At 35.1% G+C, this 27,930-nt stretch overlaps 1 protein-coding gene and 1 long non-coding RNA gene across 2 annotated transcripts in view; one reads left to right on the forward strand and one right to left on the reverse strand.

Annotated features, from left to right (window-relative positions):
- Positions 1 to 504: 504 nt before the first annotated feature.
- LOC148951450 (uncharacterized) lies at positions 505 to 27,907 on the forward strand. The gene is made up of 3 exons (XM_089090285.1): positions 505 to 992; positions 20,664 to 20,830; positions 27,385 to 27,907. The coding sequence occupies exons 1-3, from the start codon at positions 575 to 577 to the stop codon at positions 27,829 to 27,831; spliced, it is 1,032 nt and encodes a 343-aa protein (XP_088946411.1). The 5' UTR covers positions 505 to 574; the 3' UTR covers positions 27,832 to 27,907.
- Positions 902 to 27,930, reverse strand: part of LOC148951451 (uncharacterized) — a 54,928-nt gene continuing 27,899 nt past the window's right edge. The window contains exon 4 of the long non-coding RNA XR_016141918.1: positions 902 to 1,036. This is a non-coding gene — a long non-coding RNA (uncharacterized LOC148951451). The remainder of the gene's footprint in view (positions 1,037 to 27,930) is intronic.

Raw genomic sequence — 27,930 nt, forward strand, 5'->3', positions numbered from 1 at the left:
AAAATTACAACTATGTAAAATTATATCCGTACCTAAATCTACTAAGTAAAACCTTGGGTTAGCCTAAGCTGTTTTAAAACGTGTCAGTGGCGTCGTTTCCTGAAAAGTTGATACGTAGCCGTGAAATGTATTTTTCTACATCTAGGGGTCAAATGTGTCGTTTTTCAATGAAAATACCCAAAATCAGATTTTCACTCATTTCGTTTATAAAAATTTAAGAGATGAGCAGAAAATATAGGAGTTCAGGATTTTTTTTAAGCCCCCTCCCCCAAATTGAACCAACTGAACCATGTGTCGCATATAAAGTAAACAATTCTGATTGTGCTTGGCTGTTCATAAAACAGGCTTCCGTTTAGTAACTTACTGAGATCTAAAATGAAAAGATCGAAAACAATTAGCCAATCATCACGCAGGGGCGGAGTCAGCTCTTCAATTTTACGGCAAACTGCTTCACTTGAGGAAGTTGATTTTATTACAATTCAGCCATGGCCTGAAGTTGAAATAGCGTAAGAAGATCAGTGATTTCTCAAAAGTTAATAGAAAAAGAGTGAAAAAGTGGATTGGTTTTGTAAATATGGAACAACATTTTCAACAAAGTGTACAAGACAATTATGCAGTAATGCTAGCAAAGCAACAGGATATGCTTAAATCATTCCACGAAGACAGACTTACCTTACCGCCTTTCCATCAGGCACTTCGCCTGCCATTTCAGGCATTTCCTTTTGCAAACTTACCTCAATTACAAAATCCCCTATTCCATCAGCAAAAGCTACTTCACGCTTCGGCTTTCGTTAATTCCCCAGCCAGTATTTGGGCATTAAACTTTTATCGCACACAGCAAGCGGCACTTAGTGAGATCAAAGCCCGTATGCCGACGGCACCTTTACCAGTGTTTCCAGGTTTTGGATTTCAGAAATATTGTGATACACCGGGACTATCGACCAGTCCTCCTCCATCTCCTTCCAGAATCGGTCATGATGGAGATGGTTCAGGTAAATTAATATGAATTTTCCAGTATATGTTATATACCTTTGGCCTAAAACAGAATTGGTACTTTTACGCCATGTTTTAAGTGAATTCAGATTTTTCACTAATTATGCTTATTTGGTAAAAAGAAAAAAAAATAGAAAAGGAAAAAGACACTTCATGCCATTGGGACAACTATTCTGGCCAAATTCTTCTTCTTTCAGAACATATAATTCATGTGTTCGGATATCCATCTGGTACAAAATGGGTGAATACCAACTATTTTTTCTAATCAAATGAAGTCACACATTTAGCAATATACTTTTACCAATGTCTCGGGGATTGGGGAAAGCTCTGAATTTTGTAGGGGAATATAACAAATGGGCAGAATTTAAAAATAATAATCGCTAGGGTAGGTTTTACTTACAGAAACAATCAGATAAGAATAGGTGGGGGGATTCCTGGTAATAGTACTGAACAGGGATGTCAATTGGGAGGGGGCACTTTGCTCCTCTAAATTTTGGGAAATATTATTTTTGTGGTATTTGTATTGAAAAATGTAATTTTTTGTTTTCTTATTGAAAAAACGTCGAAAAAAAAAAACTCAATTGCCACTTCCCCTAGATTTTTAAAGATAAATTTTGCCCTCTCCCATCGCCTGAGCTTTTGAATTCACTGGGACTGAACCATAGGGCTCTTTTTGTGTAGTTTGAGTACGGATTGTATTTATACTGCTTGGTATGTCGCATGTTGGTTTGTTTTTTGTTCATACTGTCACGGCCCTTGTTGGCAGTTGTGCAAAGCAATGAACTTATAGAGTCAAATAAATTTCAAAGAAGTTGGAAGTTGCAAAATTAGCTGTCCTATGAGTCGTTCCAATGGTATGAAGTACCTTGTTTTTTTTTTGTTTTTTTTTTTACAGTATAGGCCTAGTCACTGCAATTTAAGGAAATTTTAACTGTGGTAAAGAAATGAAATTTTCCATTCAAAAAATTTTAATTCTACCTAAGACATTGCGCAGGAACTTTACATCTCTTTCGCTGTGATACACAGTTTTTTCTCCGACGGAAACTTTTCTAAGTTAGGGGTAGATCTTTAAGGGGTAGATTTAGCTAGTAGATTTTAGCTAATTTGCTTGACGGCTCGTTTATGGTGCGTCCTATATCGAAACACATTCTTTGCCAGAATGAGGGTTTGTTTTGTACGCCATATATGATTATAATAATTGCACAGGAAAGCTAAGCCCTGCCATAAAATTGTACGGTAACACAATACATGTTAAATAAAAATCACTCAATAAGTAAGAAAAAATATTGAGACCTCGTGAAAAAGGATCATTGTCGGAAGTTGAATGAAATAATAAGAACAAATTTTATCAAATAAAAGCACAGATCATATTAAAACTTAAAACTGAAAATAAATTTTTTCGTATATGTGGGAGACACCCCCTCATCAACCCCCTGCTCTTTATGTTAGTCTATAGTGCTTCACTGGAAGAACTTATGAGCACAAAAAATGTAGTTAATAGGTAATCGATGGGGTTTTAATGGCTGATCGTATTCCAAAACATTTAGACTAAAAAAAGTTGCGCATCGATAGGCTCAGATAGACTCATTGTGAAAAACTACTTTTTATATTATTCAAATTGCCGTTGTGTTTGAGCTGTCCTTCTTAAGGAATTAGGGGGTGAAACTAAGAACTTCAGAATAAAGAGGGGGAAGAAGTTTGAAGAGGGAATAGTCCTCCTTATTTACGTAATAGTTTCTGATCGCTTAAGTTTTATGTTGTTCTTTACATTCACTTGAAAAAGCCAATTTTTTCAATTTATGTTCGTTATTAATACCCTACTCATGGTTATCCTGAATATGAGGAGCGCATCGTCCCTAAGAATTTTCCTCTTAAAATTGAATTTTAACTTTTCCATGGATAATCTTTCAAGAAAAATAGCTCATTTAGCGTATTTGTTTTTCTACACAAAGTATAATTTTCAATATTAAACAGTCATTTGTGCAATAGGAGATGAGCTTTCACCACTCAGCGTCCATGTTTCGTGCCTCATATTCACCCGTATATACATATATATATATATATATATATATATATATATATATATATATATATATATTGCCATCACCTGCTATTATTGCTTCTGAGGCTGATGAGCTCATTATAGAGCTTCTCGATAGCTTAAAATCCGTTGGCCGTATCGTAAATTTTGCTCAACATCACTATGACCCTTTTTTGGCCGAAACTGTTGTTTTTTGCCAAAAAATGGCCAAATACGATTCTTTTCTGTGGTTAAACCTTTTTGGCTATTGAAAAAGGGCACTAAAACCTCCAATTTCCTACATGAACCCTATCCCGATATTCAAGGATATTTTTCTCGGCACGATCATCCCACAAAGAAAAAATAAACACACATCCTCCTTCTGAGAAAACAATAAAATATCGCATTTTTATACATACTGACTTAAAACATCTGCAATAGTGTTGTCTAACATGCTGAATTTTATGATCTTACTTCCTCCTTTGTGGGTGTTTCTCCTTTCCTTGAAAATTACTTAATTTTTCTCAGACTCATAACTTTTAGTGGTCTACTTAAAAGTTACTGAATTCTATACATTTAGAGGTACAATAAAAAAGGCAATCTTTTGAAGAATAACGTATATTTTCAGAAAATTTCAATTATTCATGGTATTATTCCCTATTTAATGACCGTTCGTTACTACAAACTACTTTATAATGAAATTACCAAGGTGAATTTAAGTTTCAATGAAGTTTGACAGATAGAAGCTGACCATCTTTACCAATTGCTATGAAGGCGTAATTTGCTATTGCGCAGGGGGAACATCCCCTCCCAGACCTTATTTTGCACCCCTCTGCCACAGATCTCAGTTTCAGATGCCCACAGAGCCCCCTCAACTGAAATTCAGTTCCTTCAAAAATCTTGTCTAAACTAAGATAAGCCTGCATTATTTCAGCTTCCACAGAAACGGGTATTTATAACTTCTTTTTTTTCTATATGACTCATTTTTCAGTTTTCACTGCCATTTTCATTGATTTGGAAAAATTAGTTCCCCCCCCCAAGTATTGTGACAAAATTAAAACACTGATCTTTAGCCTTGCCGAGTAAGCCCCCCCCCCACTTCCTTGTATTTGAAGGGAGAACGTATCCAGGATTTTTTTTGGGGGGGGGGGTATGAAAAAACTTTAAAAACGCATCAAAAGTTTGTTTAGCCTATATTCATTTTTGTTTCGTTTTTACGGGTCGGATAAACATTTTTTTGGGGGAAGGGTTCAAACCCCATCCCTTCCCCCCTGCATACGGCCTTGTCCCTGAGCAAGATATAATATTTACCTTCATCACTTGATTTATAAAAAGTTTAAGAATATTCCACATCTTGATTTGACATTTTTCTTCTTTTGGCTGTCAGTTTCGATGCAAGCAATACTTTAGACCAGTCCATTTCTTCCATTTTGTTTGAAAACTACACAGGTTTGAGTTTCTTGGCTATTTTTATTATTTTTATTATTATTATCATTATTATTAGGAATTATTCCTCGCTAGGCAAATAATAGGACTTAAAGGCATACTGGAAAACTGTGTTTTGGCCAAAATAGATAAATTATAAAACTGCATTGGGTTTTACCATTGGCACTGTGTTTTACGAATATTACCAAATATTTTGAAGCACTTCGAGGCAAGCTAGAATTTAAAAGAGAGAAGGACAACCCCTGGCAATTTTCACCAGAGAATGCACTTATTAAAGTGCTTCAGCCCCCAACTGAAAATTAATCCTCATATAGGCCTACCTCCTGTTCATACTTTGGCCCTGTGAACTCATTATAAGCCTTTATCAATACTAAAGTCTTATAGGATGCATTAAACAATATATCGAACATTAAATTGCAAATAGGCATGCCGTCTCTTATTGCATTGGAAAATATTTTCGTATTTGGCTAAAATATAGATTATTCGCATATTCCCCACGTTTAAATATTTTGAATTTGAAAGTACTCGAAAAATAAAGTTAGAATTATTAACTTATCCGTTGGGCATTGTTTGACAAGGAATATCCAGAAAATCCTAACAATTTTTGGCATCATTGCGGTAGAAACCTTAAATTAATTAAAAATTGCCAGGGACGCCAGTTAGAGGGGAAAATTGACGCATAGAGTTTGAAAATTACCTTCTTCTTTGTATCTTTATTTAAAAAGAAAAACAAGCTCTGTCAGAATTACGCTAAAGTTTTTCTTGTGTAAATCAGAGTATGGGGGATAAACATTTCCAGAGGGGGGTTACACTGAATATCGTTTTTATGTCTATAATTCCCTTCACAAACAAAGCACGGTCTCCTATTTTTGCTAGATTAAACGGAAAACAATAGAAAAAGAGAATAAGTTGATACCGCTTATACAAGCACATAAAATTTCTAAATTGTGACTTGTGAGAAGAATATACATATTTTGTTTAAATTGACTTTATTCTATTCTCGGCAGACATTTCGTGCAGCATGCTGATGCAGAGACAAATGTCCCACAAGTAGCGTTGGTTTTGTGTGAAATGCGATTAATTTCAATCATAATTCTAAGCACATTTATGTCAGTTCTTTTTTGGAGCTGGTTAAAAGAAATATTTGGAAAAGGGAAAATAGCGAGAAGTCAGCATGGTATTGTACAGAGAGACATTTAAATATTTATGCGTCAGTATGTGAATCCAAAACGCAAGGAATAGGACGCTATCAGTGCTTACTAGGCATTTCAGTGACAAATAAGAGAATGTGAGTTTCAATCAAATACTGGAAATAAAAATTAAAACAATTAAATGATTCCAGGAGCGTATCACCCTCTGCAAAATTCCATGACCAAAACTACAACCGATTTGGCTTATCTAGCTATAGTGCGAATATCTTTATAAAAAGTATTAAGTCTTATTTTCTTTTTCAATGGTTTGTTTTTCATTCAGGGAATTATACTCAGTGTATATCTACTGTTTTATTCTTCAATGATTCAATTTATGTCCTATTTGCAGATGTAGAGGGTGCATTCATTTCCACTTTTGAAAGTTTTAAAACGAGAAAATTTAATCTTGAACTGATAGATTTTGGAAAGTAAAAACATTTTTACTTGATGATAAGGTTTCAAAGGCAATATATTTGGAAAAATATTAATGTTGAACATATTATGAAGGGTAATGGACCCCTATTTTTCTCGTTTATGTTAAAAATGAGCATGAATTAATTAAAAAAATTATCTGCTCAAAATAAAGAGCAAATTTGCCACTTAAAACAAGCAATAGTCTTAAAGCTACTTAATAAATTATAGTTTTTTCCCAGGTTATTGGGGGGCATATGCCCCTCATTGCCCCCTCCCCCCACCGTCAACGACGCCACTGCATATTGCGGAAAGGGAACACAGAACAGCTAGTGACATTTTGGCTTTAATAGAAGCAGTCGCTCTCGAATTTTTCTCAGGATTGAGATTTTCTTGCAAACAAACCATGGTTTTATCATGAGAATTGTTATTTTATCTTTTCCATTGGAACCTAATAACAGTTGAGCAGTAGTTGCAACACAAAAAAGAGCGACCGTCTGTCCATTCTAACGGAGATATAAAAATGCCAGCTCTAGTACCAAAGAAAATCTGCTTGACACAATATATGGTTCACTCAGATGAATTTGTGACGTTAATGGTTCAAGTAAACTGTGCAGGATAGATCACAACGGCTCAACTGGGGAACAACAAAATTTATAAGCGTGTAATCCAAGATATACGACCCGGGAAAATCCACAACTTTTTCCCGAGCCAAGTTTTCGAGTTCATAAACTAGATTATGAACTATTCACTGCGTGTGCCACACAGTTCCGTCACGCTTAGCACATTCCCAAAATGCTTGGCACAGTTTGGAAACGTTTGGCACGCGCTACCTGGTACACATGATTTATAAGAGAGAGAGCGACCGCTCGATACAAGTCCACTGCCATTTTCAAGGCACTCATTTCTTTTTATCATTGGGTCTGTACAAAAATATGGAATTGAAATTCAAAATTTTTGGGTTTTGGATGGTCTTAAATCGTACATTCGTATAATTTAGCTATGAGAAAAGTGAGTACATCACTTGATGCCTTTTTTATGCCCTTCTCGAATTCAATAATTGCTTCTGGGGCGAACTCCATTGTGAACCATTAATGGGCCCCAAAAGGGAAAGATCACCTTGTCTATAGTTTTTCAACTAGGCTGTGAAGTTAAAAAACTAGTCAAAAACTAATTAGATATAAGAATTAGCTTTTAAAAGAGGCCTTCCTTAAACAACTCTCTATGATGTTTTAATGCCCCGTTAGCAACAAAGAAAGAAAGAAAAAACAGAACAAGAAAGGAAAAAAGGATGCATCAGTGCTACCCATCCAAAAATGGGTTTCTTCTTGTTGTTCAATGTGGGGGTAGTAAGTTTCCAAATCAGGGCTTTCAACAATGGTGATTCCAATGGTATTACATAATTTTTCGTTATGCTGTGATTCCTTTTTCAAGGGGTTTCAGGCTCTTTTCAAAAAATTCTGCAAATTTGTTTTAAAATAGCATTTTACTACTAAGGCCAATGAATAGTAGTTAGCATTCCTATCTAATATTCCTATGACCACATTTATATATATATATATATATATATATATATATATATATATATATATATATATATATATATATATATATATATATATATATATATATATATATATATATATATATATATATATATATATATATATATATATATATATATATATATATATATATATATATATATATATATATATATATATATATATATATATATATATATATATATATATAATATTCTTTTTTTAACTGGGTTTCTTCCAATTCTAAATCCTAAAGATCTCAAATCTGTCAGGATTTATTATTTTAAATTAATCGGTACCTTCTGTGCCTCTCTCCGTGGTTCCGGAACCAGCATCTAATATCGCGATTCGGCCTCCCTGATTTACGGGAAAAAGTGACTGTGCTTGCGGGAAAGCTGTCGGAATCTGCAGGTCTTATTGCGCACCATAATTTACGTCGTTTTATTTAAATAATTGTTAAGTGTGCAAGTTTGCTTTTTTTTGTGTTTTTGATGTACTCCACTTCTTTTTGTTCATATTGGGTAATAAATAAATTATTATTATTATTATATATATACAAATTCAACAGGACCATCTTTTGGTTGGCTGACGTAGCACACATGAAATTTTAAATGCTTGAGATATAGGTAATTTGCTGTATTGATTAATAAAACGCTATTTGAGCAAGAGGGATCACGTATAGCCTACTCCTCGTTTCAATGAATTATTTGGATTGATTTTGTCCAAAGAAAAACAGTTAATGCTATTAGAAACCTTTTGTATAATGGTTTTTTTTTCTTCGAAAATTTGTGGGATGTGGGATGTAGTGTTGGATGTATTTGTGGGATGTAGCGTAAGACCTGGATGTTACCAAACCGTAAAAAAAACATAACGAGCTACAACACCAACACAAAAGGCTAAAAATTAATATCCATGTTCAAGTAAATAAATATGTGGTCATAAAAAATTGAAACATTTGGCAATGTGAAGCAAATCGAAGTATTCTCGTTCATCATTGAAGTATGCTGGGGGCATAAAACTCAGAATAAGCAAACGAGAAATAAGAAAATCGTGAAAATATAAAAAAAATTAAAGTAAACTGTTGCCTCAATGCACAAAATGCAGGGAGGGGGGAGGGGTGGAGTATTGTTCTAAATAATGGGGGGATGCTGTTTTTTTCATAAGACCACTGAAAAAGGTACTTTTAAAGTCAAGGGGACAAAAATCTGGTGGGTAATTCTCCCTGTCACTAGCCTAAATGACACCACTGTAAGCCGTTAATGGCAAATATCCATTTGTTATTGTTAGTTTATGCTGAGAAAGAGACCCGGTCATCTCTACTTCAAATTAAATAAAAAAAACAAGGTTTTTAAATTGAAAGTAAGGAGGAGCATCAAAACCTAAAACGAAGAGAAATTATTACTTATATGAAAGGGGTTACTCCCTCCTCAAGACCTCGAGCTTTATGCTAAAGTTTCTTATAGAGTTTATAAAAGCTTATTATTCTAATTAAGCGGCCTTTGGGTTTCAAGAGTCGTTCTAAAGGAATTGGAACAAAAAGTCAAACTATAGCGTAAAGAGCGAGGTCTTGAGGAGGGGGCAACACCTGTCATATAAGTAATAAGTTCTCTTCGGTTTAGATTTTGATGTTGCTCCTTACTTTGAGTTGAAAAAACGTTTTTTAAACTTAATTTGTGATCTTTTCTAAATAATACCGGGAAATCCGGCTCCCCTTCGCTGGAAAATTCCTTCCCCTCACAGAAAATTCCTCTATGAAAAGTTCCTTCCATCTAAAATGCCCCTCACTCCCAACAAGGAAAGTTCTCCTAGACAATTGCATTCTAGCTGAAAATTCCATTTGTAAAATTTCTTGCGGACGATTCCAGGTGAAAATTTTTTCTTAGCACACTTTCATTTGAAAAAAACTTTAATTTCTGATAGTCTTTAACATCATGCCGGAAATGCCCTTCTATGTAGAAAAGTTTTACCGCAAATAGTCACCCCCCCCCCCCCCGACCCATAGTAAAAGTTGCTCCTGCAGAAAGTTTCCTATGGAAAATGTATCCTGTGGAAAACTCCTTTATGGAGAATTTCTTCCGTGGAAAATCCCCCCCTACAGAAAAATACTCTAGATAATTCCAACCCGGTAAAAATTTCCCCCGGACGATTCCCCTTAACATCTTCACATATAAAACTGAGTCGGCAAAGATTTACTAAGACGAATAAAAATAATTTTCTATAGGAATTATGGCAAATTCCCCCCGTGTAAAATTTCTCCTGGAAAGTCTATTCCCTGGAAAATCCAATTCCCACAAAAATTCTCCCCTTGGAAAATCCCCATAGCAGAAAATTCACTTCACCCCCCCTCCCCCGAAAAGTGTCTGCATGCTTCTCAATAACACATGTTATACCTGAACAAGGACAATATTCATAAATTACAGACCTTTCCCCAGGGACTGTGGGGGACTATGTTATCCCCAAAGACATAGGCTAGTTACTGGACTTTTCAACTATACTGAACAAAATGCCTATCTCAAATTTTTAAAAATTTTATCGGTCAACTTTGAGGAAAAAGGGGGGGGGGGTTGGTTGCCCCCCAATCCTTTTGGTCACTTAAAAAAAGGGACTATAGCTTTTAATTTCGTTTCGAATGTGTCCTTTCCGAATATTCTAGGACTATTGGTTCGATGCGATCACCCCTGGGGGAAAAAATAAATAAAAAATAAAATAAATAAACACGCATCCGTGATCTTTCTTCCGGCAAAAAATACAAAATTCCACATTTTTGCAGATAGGAGCTTGAAACTACTACAAAATAGTTTTCAGATACGCTGAATTTGATGGTGTGATTTTCATTAAGATTACTTGACTTTTAAGTTTTTTTTTAACTTTTTGGAAAATCGGGCCTACTTTCTGAGGCTCGTAGCTTTTTCCGTAGCTAACACTGAACTTGATGAATCTTATATATTTGGAATCAGCATAATAAGCCAAATCTTTTGATATATCTACTAATATTAAAATTCCTTCTTTTAGAGTTTTGGTTATGATTGAGCCGAGTCACTCCTTAATTACAGTTTGTTATCACCAACTGTTTGATTCCGTAAGGGTAAGCGAAACTTTTATTTGGAGGGGGGAGGGAGATAAGACAAGCAACTTGTTTGATAATTAGAATAAGAAGAGCCCGCAAATTCAGAAAAATCTAGGATTTTTTAGGGGGCTTGTTCCTTGAGCCCCTCCTATATGATTCAGTCTCATATTATAACTTTAAATTTCAGTGTATAATGTTGTCACAAGCAATGAGTCATTTGAGAACAAGCACTTGTTCTCGAGCGGTTTTGACGCAGACGTCCTGCAACATCGGTAAATGCAGCAAAATTGGCAATACATATTTGTGACCGAGTAATCAAATTCCTTTGGATCTTTTTCGGGGTAGAGTGTAAGTTCATATAAACTTTGGAAACTGGGCCTAAGAATATAAGTTGTGGAGGAGCAAGTGTGGGGATTCTTCAAAATTATCTATCGCGGTAAAAGATGTTTATATTTTAAAAATTTCAACGGAGAAAGAGGGTTTCTTTCAATATGTAACTTAGACTTCGTTCATTTTAACAGCTATTTTTTGCACAGAATCTATTTTACGACTCATTTTGTTGGGTAGCTTTATTAACAAAGCTAATCAGCGAAACGGCGTAAGCAACTTTTTTTTTAAACAGAGTTTTGTTTTTAGTTTCCTCGGATAATCTATGCAATGGATATTTAAAATTTTTCGACGTAATGGCATGATTTACATCTCATTATATATCTATTTTCAACTGTTCCCTGAAAATTTATTTATCCAGAAAGGTGTTTGTATTTGTTATTTTTTTATGACATACGCCAAGGTCAATTCACAAAATATGGGGGAAGGGGGGCAAGTGCATCCTCCAACAAAAGGGGAGGGAAAATGTTTTTCTTCAACAAAATTACATTTAAATAAAGGCAAGGCTCAATGGAAATGCCGTTTTCAGTATTTTTTTAAAATCTTAGAAAGGGAATTTCTTTCCCTAATTGACATCCAACGCGACTTTCAGAAGTGCTTGGTTCAACTTTCACATTTTTGAATTTGCACCGTGAAAGCACTTGAAAAAGTGAGAGAAGCTTCCTTTGCCTCAGGCGGTTTTGTTATTCAGTGAGTTTTTAGTAGTAGTCGTAGAAAAATTATTAATAGCATGATGACTCTGGGAAATAATGCAGAGACATTGATACAGAAGTAACACTGGGAAATGATTTTTTGAAAAATACTCTTCTTTTCGTATTTGATAATAGTTTTTGATGATAAGTTAATTATTCATATTGAGTGAAACATTTAATCACTCTTACAACTTAAATAAAGGGAAGATTCGCCTTTTAATTTGTGTCCCCCACATTAGATTTTGAAAAGATAGTCAAATGTGCATTAAATAGTATCAGCATAATTTTAAACTTCGACTGGCAATGATAGTGTAAACATCTAAGGAGGATAGGTCAAATTCGCTCGTAGGATAAATTGTGCTTTCAGGAAAAGTGCTGCAAATCGACAAGTCAAAAATTGTAAGTTTTTTCTAGCTCCCAATTGACTGAATTTAAGTAAGACGCACTCACGACATTCGCTAATACCGATACTTAAATTCACATCAGCAAGCACTATGAAATTATGGATTTTTCTATCCAATGACCCAACTGATTCATTAAATTTAAAAAAATCGAAGATTCTTTACTGAATTTTCTTCATTGCTTCTTTTGAGGAATTCGTCCAACTGACCTCTTCAATATCGAATGTTCAGCTCAACCATCTGTGTGAGTCGTGAGTCGTGAACAGTCCAAAACTTCGAGCTGCAACATCTTGGAATCTCAAGAAATAGCATATGTTTATTTATTTTTGCCTTTATGTATTATTAATTTATTTATTCTGTATACATATATTTTTGCCTTTGGACGGCTCTACTAGGCCTAGATGCAAACATATTATGCATCAAACTAATGATGAAGTCATACCCAGCAATGAAAAGTTTTCTCATAATCGCCTCTTCTGCCAACTGGTCTCTTCAATGTCAATTGTCCAGCTCAGCCATAGTTGATCTGAGTCGTGAACAACCCACAACCCACTTTGAGCTCCACCATTTTGGAATCTTAAAGAAGAATATATATATATATATATATATATATATATATATATATATATATATATATATATATATATATATATATATATGCCATTTCGAAGCTCTCCAGGTGCTCTCAGAAGAAGCCTCGAAAGTTGGACTGAAGATCAACTGGCAGAAAACCAAAGTTATGCTCCTTGAGCCCCCCACGTCCCGTTCTACTGTAAAGGAAGTCAACATCGGAAGCAACCGAGTAGATGTGGTTGAAGACTTCACTTACCTGGGATCTATTCTGTCGAATGATGGCTTGATCACAAAAGAGCTTACATCTCGAATTGCCAAGGCTTCAGCACTTGTTGGGAGGCTTAACAGCATCTGGCGAAAGCCAAACATAAGCCGATTTACCAAAATGCGCATCTACAATGCGTCAGTCAGCACCGTCCTTCTGTATGGAGCGGAGACGTGGCCAGCTGCCAAATCTATCCTCAGCGCCGTCGATGTCGCTCAGACAAAACATCTCCGAAGAATCGAAAGACTTCACTGGACTGACCTCGTTAGCAACCAGACTCTCCTATCACGTACGGCTCAAACTCCTTTCTCGACGCAGCTCCCTCAGCCTACTATTCGGTGGTACGGCCACCTCCTTCGCATGCCACAATACACCCCCGCATAGGTCGAATTTGACTTTGACACCACCCTACCCGGATAGAAACGACCCAGGGGACGCCCACACACTAGGTGGAAAGACAGAGCCGATGAATTTCTCACCCAAGTCCACATCCCGGTGGAAGAAGCTGCGATCCTGGCAAGCGATAGGTCAACCTGGAGGCGCCTAGTCTCATCGTTCTCTACGCCGAACCCTCGGCAGGAGCCTTAAGTAAGTAAGTAAGTATTGGACGACACTACTAGGCCTACATGCAAACATATTATGCTTTAAACTAATGATGAAGTCATACCCTATATTGAAAACTTTTCTCATAATCTCCTCAAAAGAAGACGTTGTATGATAAGTTAATTATTCATATTGAGTGAAACATTTAATCAGCCTCTTACAACTTAAATAAAGGGAAGATTCGCCTTTTAATTTGTGTCTTCTGTCGGTCGAATGATTGCACCAGGGGGTAAACACCTTCCTTGTTATCTTGTTGTCAAAATTGGGTATGGTCCATACCTGATGAAAAATGAGCCATAACCAAGGGTTGTCACAGAGTTTGCGCACATTGTTGTGTGGATAAATCACAGTTGCAAGACATTGATGAAGTGTGTTAACCATTGCTTTATTCATTTAGCTCTTTTTTTATTTTACTGACGCCAGTGGAATTTTGTAATGAAAATTTTCATTCTCTTTTCAGCTTAATAGTGTGAATTGGGCACTACAGGCATAAGCGTATTCTGGAGGAGGGTGGGGGTGGAATGGGTTTTTGGTGATTTATTATTTAAATATCAATAATGTTAATTTTCATGGATTAATATATGAAATACAATTAATGTTTGGCTAATTTACTTATCTGTCGATAATAACAATAGAATTTATGTATTCAGGCACGCATACGGGACTTTCCAGGGCTGGGACAATAATAAGAAAAACATATTTGATTTGATAACTTTTATAAGTAGTGCCTAGAAATTCCAGTAGGATCATAATTGGGGGAGGACTCCAAAACACTCCCCTTTGGATTTTCCAGTTCGATCTTTTAAGAACCTAAACAACCGCGCAGTGTTTAGCGGGCACGCAATTTGCCTGTGTTCCATTTACTTAAAAAAGAATATTGTGACTCAAAAACTTTTCGTCCTTTATACTTGCTTAAACTTTCATACAAAAGAACCAATCAGCTTTCGCCTTCCTCTTACTGTCTCAAAACTTGATAGAGCAACAACATGTAAATACAACAACGGGTAAAAGAAAGCGAGGTTATTTGGTGTCCTTTTCTGAAATACGCCTAGCCTAGGGAATAGCATGTTTGACTAAAACGATCGAAGTCAGAATCAAAGCATAGTTTTTAACACGGAATAGGACAAATATCTCTCTTTTTCCCAAAATATGTTTGTAATAGCTCATTTTGGAAAAGAAACGCATTTCGTCTGTGAAGAACCGACTGTGAAGAACAATTGCTATCATCATTCGATAGCTAAGATTCAGCTTTATCCATCAATTCAGATTCAGCTTTACCGAACTTTTTTTTTTTAATTAACAACACCAGGGACGTATCCAGGATTTTTTTTTTCGGAAGGTGGGGGGTTACAAGAGGATTTTTCGGGGGGTGATTACAAAAATTTAAAAAACGCCTCAAAAATAGGTTTATATTCATTTTGTTTCGTTTTTACGAGTCGGACAAACATTTCAGAGGAGAGGGTTCAAATCCCTAACCCTCTCCCCTGGATGCGGTTTTGCTCAGCACTCTTCTTCTTTTTTTAGATAGAAAAATGTTGAAAATTGGTTGAAGATCGTTAAAAAAGGAACATTTTCTTTTATAGGAAAGATTAAATAATTCTCTAAGAAAATGTTTAAGTAATATCATAATCCAGACTTGGTAAATGGATAGCTTTAAGGCTAATAAATACAATGATATTCCTAGCTTGTCCTTTTGGAACAACTTACAGATGTAGCCTAAGCTTGTCGTAAAATTGAATATTTCAGAGGGAATGTAAACGTTAAGGTAATGGAAATCTAGGTCATTTATTAAAATTTATGGTATGAATTTGTTGGTATACCAATAGTTGAAATCGCCCAAATTTTTGGTTTCCATTTGTTTTGTTTTTTATTTTATCTTATACAACGTTCATTCAAGCCACAACTTCGTAGTGAGTTATAAGTATATAAATGCGGGAAGAAAGCTTAGTCTCAATAATTCTCACCCCAAGGTGTAAAAAACAGTTATTCAAGAGTAACATATATTTAAATGATAATCTTTTTCAAAGTAAAACAATTACGACCTAGCCTTGCTTTGTGATTGCTTTCTTTAAACTATAATTGAGAAAACCTCTTCTGTGATTATACACGGCGCTTGAGAAACAAAAATACTGCTTATATCCACGGCTATTACTACACCCAAAAAAATGTTATTAAGATTTTGAACGGCTAAAAACAAGTTTCAATTAGTGGGCTTCCGTAATACCTTGGGTAGGACAGCTACAATTAGTGTTTTGAAAACAGCTTTCGTAGTTTTGAAAATTTTAATTACGGATGTCACTATTAAATATTTGCTTAAAGTTATGCATAGGCGTGTTTCTTAACTACTACTACAACTTCCAACAACTCCTGCAGCCCAAGCCACCTGAGGCCAACATAGCTACGCGTGCTCCTCCTCTATACCAATCTATTTAAAATCTCCCTCTTTACACCCTTCCAAGAAGTTTACATTTCCCTTAAATCTTTCCTTACGACACCCTCCCAACCCCTTTGGGGACGACCTGTTTTTCGTTCGGTCCTAGATTAAATTAGTAAGGGGAGCATGATTTTAGGGAGACATCTTATGTTTTTAATTATTATCTTGAATGTTATTTCTTTTTTTTTAGTATGCGATCATTGAAATTATTCGCTGGGGACTACACAGTTTTAAATATCAAATTTAGATTATTTTGTAATACCATTGTTCTAGTCCATGTTATCAATTTCCTCTTCAGTGCCTCTCCGTTTAAAAAACAAAAGAAAAAACTAAAATTTTTAATAAATAGGGATAGTGAGTTTTTTGCATCAGATCCCTTTGTCCCAGGGTTTTACTTCTTCGTCATACGAGCTTTGTTAAATAATTTTAAAAAATAGTGCTTGCCAAATGACAGTAAAGAATGACATTAAAACTTAAAGCGAACATGAAGTATTCCGTATATAAAGGGAGCCCTCAACCTTCCCTCTCCACGCTAACATTTTCTAATGCTTTAAAAATGCTTCTTATTCCAAATCAACGGCCCTTTTGTTTAGGCAGCCGTTCTTTAAAAATTAAGACAATAATTCAAACTATAGTGTAAAGAGTATAGGGCTGGGGAGGGGGTAGCTCTCCTCATATTAGGAATACAATCTGAATTTTAAGCCTTTAACAACACTTCTTACTTTCGTTGGAATAAAACTGTTTTTGTTTAATTTTTGATTATTTTTCAAGCCAAGCCTCGATCAATCCGAGATATGATGGGGGATACTGCTACCACAAATCCCCTATTCCCTCCTTGTTTATACCTCATTGCAACACAACTGTTTAATATATAAAAAATTTGCCTAGAGCCCAAAATTTTCGTTTTAGTGTCCATAAGAAAATTCCTGGTAACACTCAGCTCCCCCCCCTTCATGGAATATTCCCTGGTGACGCTCAAGATGCCCATCAACCTCTCCATCTTTTGTGCTGGTATAAGTATATTAATAAGCTTCTATGTTTCAAAGAAAATATTTTTTTCTGAATAAGAAGGGAGCTATCCCCCCGCATTACCGATATTCAAGCTTAATGAAGATAGGGGTAGATTAAAGATATTGACCGTTTATTGACCGTCTATATTGACTGTTTCAAACAGTTCGTGGTAACAAACTGTAAGTAAGGAGCGACCCGGCTCAATGGTAACCGAAACTCTAAAAAACAGGATTTTGATACCAATAGATACATCAAAAGAATCAAATTTTAATTCTGATTTCAAATATATAAGTTTCATTAAGTTTAATCTTACACCTCAAAAGTTACGTGCCTGAGAAAATTTGGCAGATTTTCGAAAAAAGGAGGAAAGACCCCCTAATAAGTTATAGAACATTAATGAAAATCACACCATCATATTCAGCGTATCAGATAACCCTACTGTAGAGGTTTCAACCTCCTATCTACAAAAATGTGGAATTTTCCATTTTTTGCCAGAAGAAATATCACGGATGCGTGTTTATTTGTTTTTTTGTTTTTTTTTTTTTTTTTTTTTTTTTCCCAGGGGTGATCGTATCGACCCAGTGGTCCTAGAATATCGTGGGAGGGCTCATTGGAACGGAAATTAAAAGTTCTATTGCCCTTTTAAGTGACCAAAAAATGGAGGGTAACTAGGCCCCCTCCCACGCTCATTTTTTTCCCAAAGTCACCAGATCAAAATTTTGAGATAGTCATTTTGTTCAGCATGGTCGAAAATATTATAAGTATGTCTTTTAGGATTACTTAATCCCCCGACATTCCCGGGGGGAGGGCTGAAAGTTATGAATTTTACCCAATGTTAACATATAGCATTGGTTATTTGGAAGTATCCAGACGTTTCAGGGGAGATTTTTCCTGGTAGTGGGGGATGGGGGTGGGTCGGGGCTTATGTGGGAGGATCTTTCCATGAAGGAAGTTTTCATGGGGGAAGGGAAATTGCTATGAAGGGGACGCCGGGCTTTCCAGCATTATTTAAAAAAGGATCAGAAATTTAATATAAAAAAACAAGTATTTCAACTGCAATAGCAGCAACATCGAAACTTTAAACGAACAGAAAATATTACATATATGATTGGGTTCACCCCGTAGTCAATACCTCGCTCTTTAAGCAAAAGATTTTTTAGTACTTTCATAAGAGCTATTTATTCTAATTAACGGCCTTTGTGATTAAGCGGTCATTTTTAAAGAATTGGAACAAAATTCGATCTTTCGCTTAAAGAGCAAGGTATTGACTAGAGGGCGAACCCCCTAATAAACAAATTAAAAATATATGAATATAGAAGTTCGTTACGTAAGTTAATTCGTAAGTTACGTATATTTATTACTAATAAAAACGTTCGTAAATAAAATTACACAACTTTCGAGGAATCCATTTAACTAAATAAAAGTAAATTAATATGAAAAATTTGTTTTAATTATTCATGTACGGTGAGCCAAGATCAAAACCTGCATTTATTCAAAAACGTTCAAAAATTAAATGAAAAAAACAAGTTTTTTAAACTGAAAGTAAGGAGCGACATTAAAACTTAAAACGAACAGAAATTATTCCGTATATGAAAGGGGCTGCCCCCTCCTCAACGCCTGGCTCTTTACGCTAAAGTTTTTTATTATTTTAAAAAATAAAGTTGTGAGACAGAGTCAAACTTTAGCGTAAAGAGCGAGGCGTTGAGGAAGGGACAGCCCCTTTCATATACGGAATACTTTCTGTTCGTTTTAAGTTTTAATGTCACTCCTTACTTTCAGTTTAAAAAACTTGTTTTTTTCATTTAATATTTTACATGGACTACTTGACTCTGTAAGAACGAATGTACCACCGTGCGGCACTAGTGCCTCTGAAACTGGGAAGCTTAACACATATTTTTTTAAATAATTCCAAACTGATTGTCTTTCTCAAAAATTTTTGATCTGTTGCAACTTCGAACTTTTTGGGTCAAAATTATAGTCCGACTCCATAATATGGCAGAAAACGCCAGTGGTGAATCCAGGGGGCTAGAGGGAACCATAGAGCCCCTAAAAAATTTCTGGTGCCCTTTTTTTCTGTTTTCACTCTTTGTTTTAGAATTAATTTGTCATTTCGGTTAATTATTGGCACCTTTGTCACATTGCCCCCCCCCCCCCCAAGATTTTGCTCATTGGTACCCTTTTCATTTTGGGCCTCCCCAAGATTTTGCTCTAGATGGGGCACTAGAGCTTTTAATTTATTTTTGAATGAGCCCTCTTCTATTTTTCTAGGATCATTGGTTCGATACGATAATTTTCTGAAGAAAAAAGCACAAACAAATAAACACGCATCCGTGATCTTCCATTTAAAAAAAAGTAAAATTCCACAATTTTTTAAATGAGAGCTTGAAACCTCTATAATAGGGTTATCTGATTAACTAAAAAATTTTAGTGTGTAATTTTCATTAAGATCACTTACCCTTTGGCGGAGGGGCTGTTCTTTTCTTTTTTCGAAAACCCAGGTAGTTTTTGGATTTTTTATTGTTGAACGAACAATTGTTTGCAAATAAAGTTTTTTGTCTAGCCTTCAATGTAAACCAAACACAATTATTTAGCCAAAACATTAACATACCAGCTATTTCTACAATTTGAAATGCAATTACACACCTTTAAAAAAAAGAACCTCCTAATTACCTTGAGAGTTCAGACCCAAAAGGTATAGGATAAAAGCTAAACCAATCAAGAAAATTTAGTTTAATAAGATGGAACACTAATAACATTTAACCAAAGTGTTACTTAAGGTCTTTGGAATTAAAATAACCATAAGTATTATTTTTTTTCGAGCTAGGACTCTTCTCATTTTGAACATTTTCTTTCAGTAAATTTTCGGCTTGTTTAAATGGAAAGACAACTTTTTTAAACTGAGTACGAAGGTTGGAAGTATCTCGATGGTTTCTACTGGTCACGTTTGTGGAGGAGTATTTACTTCATATGAGGCAGGGGACTTTAACCAAGATTGGACCATAAATCTCTCAATACCGCTAGCATGGAGTATGCTAACTTTACATAATTTCAGGCACTGTATGCAAAACCCAAGCCACGTTATTCAGCTACACTGTAATTGATGTGGAGTTGTCTTATTATATCCTTTAAAAAATTGCTTTCGTGATACGCTTAAAAATTTTTTTGCTCTCATTTGAAATTATCAAAAGTAGATAGGACGGCACGACGTATTTTTTTGAAGCTCGTAATCTTGAACTTTGATTAGAATTGATGCCTACAATATCTACCCACACATTTGAGTAGAAATGGCTGATGGGTAGGGGGGCTGAATTGGTTGAAATAGGCTATTTGAATCAAAATTAATGAAACTAACGGGAATACCATACACATAACGGAGCTTTTGGGATGTCAGGCCTTGATTTCCCCTCCTGGATGAAAATCTCATTTAATCTACCAGTGAAATGAATTCCATAATGTACTTCAGCTATGGACCTAGGTGTCGAATTAAGTTTGACTTAAATTGACATAAATACTGAATTGACAGCAGATATTTAAAACCTTTATTTTGTATTAACCTTTCCCCTACCCCTCCTATAATAAATCCTCACATCCTCGCGTCCTTTAAACAATCTATTATTCTTTTGCAGATTCAGATGGAGAAGATTCTAATGGCAAGCGTCGAAGATCGCGGACGAACTTCAGCGCTTGGCAATTGGAAGAACTCGAAAGAGCTTTCAACTCTAGTCACTACCCAGATGTCTTCATGCGCGAAGCTTTAGCACTTAGGTTAGATTTAAAAGAATCTCGCGTTGCGGTAAGTTTCTCAGAATAAAAAAAAAGAGTTTTTCTGCACAGAGTAAACAAACAAACTGGGACAAAACAGACTTACGAACAAAGTTAGTTGAGGGAGAAGCGTCCTCTACTCTTCAGTTATTTATGTAAATGAGAGATTTCTTAAAATCATAAGATAGTGTTGCAAATCATATCATAAGTTAACACCACCCGTTCAACTTAATATCTTCGTTTCAGGACTTTAATTCATGGGAAAAATGTGAATTTTGAGTCTGTTTTAAACAGATCTGCTTGAACCCTTTCTTTCACTTGAACAATGCGTCATTTTTGGATCTATTATGAATTTAAATTCTACTTACCGAAATTTTGTGTTTTGGAGCTAACTTTGTGCCTTTAATAATTTTCTAACAATTTGGAGCTAACAATGCGCCTATCCTTACTCAATGCTCCTTTCTATTTACATCTCCAGTAGATCATAGGCTTGAGTCTGACTGGTTAAGATCCCACATATAGCACTAGCAGCAATGTGCATTCTATTTACATATGCAAAATATCAAATTTTATTTCAATTAAATGCTACTATTCAAATTCTAATAATCAAAAATCTGCTTTTTGGAGCTAGCAAGGTACCTTTAACAATTTGTTAACGATTTGGAGCTAGAAATGTGTCTATCCCTACTCAGCGTTCCTTTACATTTACATATCCAGTAGATCATGGGCTTGGGTCTAACTGGTGTAGATTCCATAGTTACATATTGCACTAGGAGCACTTTTGATTTTACTTACATATAAAAATGTCAAATTTTATCTAAATTAAATGCTACTATTCAAATGCTACTAACCAAAAATCTGTCTTTTCGAGCTAACAATGCACTTTTAAGAATTTGATAACAAATTAGAGCCGAAAATGTGTTTCTGCCGAAAATTTGTTCATAAACTATTATATTTTATCCTATTTTGCTTTATTTCATTAGCAGTAACCAAACTTCACTTATCGTGTGTTTCCCGGATTTTAGAACAGTACCGCCAAACTTGCTTGGAATCAGCAATAATCAGTGTATCGGTATTTATCGCTAGATTGTGAGAATGCTTTTCGATCACGTGATTTTCCAAAAAGTTGTGAGATCTCAAGGTCAATTAATAGGTCTGTTTCTGAAGGTAACCCAATATTTACCATTTATAATGTTAAATACAAGACTATACCTTGTAGGGTTACCGCGATGGGCATTCTCCGCCCTCTGTATCTGAAAAATTATATAAAATCCTGCTCAAACATATGACAGAAAAATACCTGAAGAAAATTCCCAAAGTCGGGCTAACGCCTCTCCCCTCTTTCTTTCCTGAAATAACCCCGTCCCTGAATCAACTTATAAGGTACGAATTTGCTTATACTCAAAACACCATTTGAAAGCATTGGGTTTGTCCTTTTGTTCCAAATGCTTGCAAATCCATTCAATAAAACAGCGATTCATAAACCTTCTGAATTGTTATCAAAGCACTCTCATATCCTTCCCAAAGTGTAAACACAGTTCTATCAGTATCGTTATATCCGTTTTGATGGTTCTTTTTATCACCCTCTGATTTCCCCCTGTTCATCTTGTATTCATGCGAGTATTCATTTCAATTATTTTTCACAAACTGTGTGGTTAGGGGGAAGATCAAATCCAATCCTTGTGGTCGACAGTTGGCCGGATTGTGATGGCCTCTAGGGTGCCATCTTTTTACTAAACGTTGCTGAATCGACAGTACTGAAATAGAAAAAGCATAAACGTTGAACGGGATTACAATTATTGCATATCTCTAGTGGATAATTTGGAGCGGAAGGGATTGTATTTTCTATTAGATGACTTGTCTAAAATGAGTAATTTTCTTGGGGTCCAAAAACAATTACCGTTTTTACAGTAATTTCAACGTGAGATTTTCAATTGCATTTCTTATTACAAAAAACAAACTTTTCAGAAAAATTAAATGAATTGTAATTGGTCTGAAACGCTTGTCGTACAGTTTGGGGACAAAGAGGGTTTCGCTAAGCAAGCCTCAACCAAATAACATTTCCGCAATTTTACAAGAATAGAGGCAAGTACAAAGGGATTTATTTGTTTTGATTAGGGGGGATTCAAACTTTCTAGAACATGAAAAAATACGAATTATCTGAATAAAATACGACACTCATAAAAAAGAGTCTGTCACAAGTAGGATCGTAAGATACTTTGGATAAGATACAGTTAGGGATTTAGATTCATTTTAGAGGTTTCATTCACCTATCTCAACAGCCTCCCGAATTAACAAAAGTGCATTCAGCTAGTCTTTTTTTTACCCAACAAATTTTTGTCATGCAAGTAAAGAGCGATGTTGCAACTTAAGGTCATTCGATATCTTAAAGAATCGCCCACTCTCATCCATTATAAACTTTTAGTTTGTGTAAGCAAACTATTTATAATTGATTAGGCGGGCGTACCATAGGCCTAATTGGCAGAGCTTGGATAAGAGATCCTAAAAAATGATTGAAAACTATTATGAAACTGAGAACTAAAAACAAAAACTACTTAGCTCCCTCGTTTTTTCCGGAGATAGAGATAATTAGTTATAGCGGAACTTAAATATATTATCAATACGTATGAATTTAGTTTTTTCACTTAACTTAGAATTTTAATTAAATTAGATTAAATTAGATTAAATTAGAATTAATTTAGAATTTCTTTTTAAAGTACAGAAAAGGGCAGTTCCTAAAAGTGTTTTAGCGTACCTGCTCGGACAAAACGCTAAAACAATGCAAAAGAATTATCATTTGAGTAATTTGGCCACGTCAGGAGTTCTCTGAGGTGTCATCCAGCTTTTTTTAGAAACTTGCCAAAAAAAGGAAATAAAATTTCACTGTCTTTTCAGTCAAATTTCACAGTCAAACCAGAAATTCTCGACAGCTTTCGATGAGAGCTAGTTCCCTGGGAATATTGGCTAATTAACCCTTTGTCTTTGAGACGGTCAGCCGACGCTAAGACTCGCAGATTGATTTTTGCAAAAAAGGGAAATAGAATTTCACTGTCTTTTCAGTCAAATTTCACAGTCAAACCAGAAATTCTCGACAGCTATTGATGACAGCTAGCTCCCTTGGAATATTCGCTCATGGACCGCTTGTCTTTGAGACGGTCAGCCGACGCTGTGACTCACAGATTGATTTTTAAGGTGTCGCCTCACCTTAAAACATGCAAAAATTACTTGTGTCATGGCATTCGAGCTCAAAACGAGCACAATTTATCCTAAAAATCAGGAGAGCTTTTTGTTATCTAAACTCTTAGCTAATAGCTGTTATATTTACGGATGTGATCTTAACAGTCGAGGAAGTAGGCTACTCCGATTCTAAATCTCAAAAACTTTCTGTGAGGGAGGGAGGGGGGGGGGGTAATTGTCTTAGCTTCTGAATGGTTCAGATATATCTATTAAAAAATAGTTTGCATATTATTTACTCGGAATCGAACGCACAGTGCAAGGACGCCTTCAAAATAATGTTTATTTGACTTCTACACAATTTCCTATATTTCAGCTTCAATTTGACCATTTTGTACGTTTATTAGTCCCACCCCCTCCAAAAAAATACTGTCTGTTTAATAATCTAAATAGAGTGATGAAATATTTTCTTTGGCTATGTACCAAAACTTGTCAAGTTAATTCTATTCGTCGCTAAAAATATCGTTTTAATTTGATGATTTTAATTATTGCGTTTTTTTTGCCATAGCTTAAACATCAATCTTGGTTTTGAAATTAAAAGAAAACTGGTTCATGTTTAAAATAAGTTTATCGACATGCACTGAAAAGAATCTCCCTGAGGCTCCGTCCTAAAAAGCTACTAGGTGTGGAGGTTCATATCTAATATAATTTGAATTTTGCGATTTATGTCCAACAGCTGCGAAGCGGGAATGCCCGCTATGGAAACCGATTTCTAGGAAACATGTAGAGCATAGACGCTTTAAAAATAGAAGGTTAGGTAAAACCATCCATCGTAATGAACTGTAGTTAAGAGAAGTCTTTGTCAATAGAAACAAAAATTCTGAAAAACGAAATTACGATAAAAAATACAAAATTCAAGAAATCCGATTTTTATGATAATTCCATATAAAATTCAGCAACTTTAATGTTACCCATAAGAAATTATTAGGTTAGCACAATCTGAATAATTTCAAAATAAGGGGAAAACACTCCTAAGAAGGGGGCAGTTTTGAGGAAAATTACACCATCAAACTTAGTACATTGGAGGACCAAATAGCAAATGTTTCAAGCCTTTTTCTGAAAATGTACGGAAATTCGAATTTTTCAAGGGAGCGGATGTGTCTTTGCTCCAATGGAAATGGATGTCTTTGCTATACTTTTTTTTTTCAGTAGCAGTGATCGGCTCTAACCGGTGTGGTGGTACTAAAACGTTGGGAGACGTAATTCAAACGCAAATTGAAAGTTCTAGTGCCCTTTTTAAGCAGCAAAAGAGAGTGCCTAAGCAAAGTTGCAATTACAGCGTACCCCTACATAGCCAAAACTAATTATATTTCTATTTAATCAAAAAATAAGGCATTGATTAGATAACTTGGTGAAGCATTTCCCCAAATCTAATCAGGAATTTCACAAACAAATGAGAAAATACTAAGTTTCAACTATGTAAGGGTACGCTCAAAGCAAAAACAAGAGCCTCCTTTTCTTATTAAGATTGTGATTCGAGAAGAAACTTCTTCTTCTTCTGTTTCTTTTTTGTTCTTAGACTGATCGATTAGATTCAAAAGGGACATGAAATACTTACTTTCTAAAGATCAACTCCAGCTAAGTCTGACGGACTTAGCCTTGCCCATTATGGTCTGTAAACCACGCCAAGAATAAACATTACGCAAATTTTACGCGTGTAACTATACTGCAAAAATTGTATGAATTACTTTGATCAAAATATGTTTTAATAGAACAGTGTATATTCGTATAAAGGAAAGTCTATAGGAGGCACACAAGCTCAAAAATATTTCAAGCATAATGTAGAATTAATAAAAGCGATTGTTCTAATTGTGATTGTGGTGACGAGGAGACTTTATATCATTATCTGTTTGAGTGTAAATTTTTTGAAAATGAAAGAATTGAAATGCAATGTAAATTACAAGGTTTTTATTTCTCTAATAATTTTAATATTAATGATATCTGGTTCATCAAAGAGGCTCGGTATGCCGTTTTGGAATGCTTGAACCGAACAAAGAGAATAGATATTGTATAATTTTTTTTTCCTTCATTTAATTACTATTAAGTGCTAATAATTTTTGTCAATTTATTGTTTTTCCTTTTCCTTATTTCTGTGTGGTGTTTAATATTTTGCTTGTGATTCTCAGTTTTTGATATTTTATGATATATTTTGTAGATTAGATAGTGAAATACTCTGTACGGGTTCAATCACTGAATAAAATCATTCATTCATTCATATATTTTGACCAGCTAGGAAATTAGAGATTAACGTACGATAATCATATCCCAATTTACTTAGAGAGCCCAAAGATAAAACATGCGTTTATCGCTACTAATATGAAATAGCTATATTAATTTTTTTTTAATCAGATTTTCTCAAAATCGAGTGCTTTCCATCTTGGTAGGCCCCTTGAATCCTTTGGTTTTGTCCCCTCTCTCTAATAAAAGGAGAAAACCATAAATTACGCTTCTATTTAGTTACTTTTTCACTTTTTTTACTTTTATTTAACATAATGAAAAAAATATAAACCATTGCAAACATAAATCACTACGCTAGGGAAAAATGAAATTGATTTTTGCTAATGCGTAGCAATTGCCCGCATTAACATTCCCAGAAACATCTTAAATTAGTGTATTAATTAAAAAAAACAATCACCTTCTACCACATACCTCCAGGGCAACAAAAATCATCACATACAATTACAGCCACCCCATCCACCTACTCCTCCCTCTAGCCCTACAACGCAATCATACCCCCCCCCCCCCAAAAAAGAGACAACAACTAAAAACTAATTCCCCAAGCAATGCTCTTTTAATATATTTTTAAACTCCTTGTGCTCAGCCACCCTAACACTCACAGAAAGCGAATTCCAATACAGAAGGGCCAAGACTTCAAACCAAAACCAGATCTCTCACTATTTTCAATTTTAGTGATATTTATTTTTCCTTCATCTTTAGTCATTGGGCAGGTACTGCCGCCAATGATAAACCAAAGTGGATAGCACAAAAGAAAAATACAGAGATGACTATCCTGTACTTCCGTATTAAGAACTATTCTTTACCTCCACTTGTTTGTTTTTGTGACGTATTTTCGTAAAACACTATTCCTTAAGCGTATGTCAGAAAGGGAAGCCAAATAATTCAACCTTTCTTAACTGCTATTGTATTTACCGATTGTTGCTAAATTTAATTCTGAGCTGCCAAAAAAACGCAAAGCTTGAATGGTTCGTTTGTGTGAAATTTTAAACCAGCAAAAAGAGCAAAATATATACATAAAAATAAAACATAAATAGCAGTAAGCAAAATCTTTTCCCATAAGACGATAACGATACACCAAATATAAAGGTACTAAAAACAATTTACTAATTTCAGGTGTGGTTCCAGAATAGAAGAGCGAAATGGAGGAAGAAGGAGCACACGAAAAAAGGTCCAGGACGACCTGCTCACAATGCACATCCCCAGAGTTGCTCTGGAGATCCTATTCCCCCTGACGAGTTAGAACGAAAAGAGAAAGACCGGAGAGAACGAAAACTTTTGAAAGGACTTGAAAAGCAGCAGAAAAAATTAGCTGCTAAGGGTATTCACGTAGATATTGCAACGCTGCGCAGTGAATATGAATTAAGAACACGTGATGGCAATGGTGTTGAATTTGATGATAGAGCTCTAAGTAGTGCGAGTGATTTCGCTGATAACTTAAGTTTTGACAGAATTTCCTCTAGTGCAAGATCAGAAGAGGCTAAATCAGAGAATGAAACAAAAAATGAGAAAAAGTCAACCTCATTTTCTATAGAAAGTCTACTTTCCGCCAACGCTAGATAATATAGTTCTTTTGTTCTTTTTTCTAGAGGTTTCCGAAATAGAGTTCTTCGTTATTTCGTAGAGGGTATTTATTCTTCTCTTTTAAAAGCCTTCCACCAA

The sequence above is a fragment of the Artemia sp. Qi Xiang Cuo genome, chromosome 6 (assembly GCF_049724085.1).
Source record: "Artemia sp. Qi Xiang Cuo chromosome 6, ASM4972408v1, whole genome shotgun sequence".
Lineage (NCBI taxonomy): Eukaryota > Metazoa > Arthropoda > Branchiopoda > Anostraca > Artemiidae > Artemia > Artemia sp. Qi Xiang Cuo.

Coding starts and splice junctions, on each gene's coding strand:
- LOC148951450 (XM_089090285.1), top strand. CDS start 575: ATGGAACAACATTTTCAACAAAGTGTACAAGACAATTATGCAGTAATG. Junction 993..20,663: donor TCATGATGGAGATGGTTCAG/GTAAATTAATAT, acceptor ATTCTTTTGCAG/ATTCAGATGGAGAAGATTCT. Junction 20,831..27,384: donor TAAAAGAATCTCGCGTTGCG/GTAAGTTTCTCA, acceptor TACTAATTTCAG/GTGTGGTTCCAGAATAGAAG.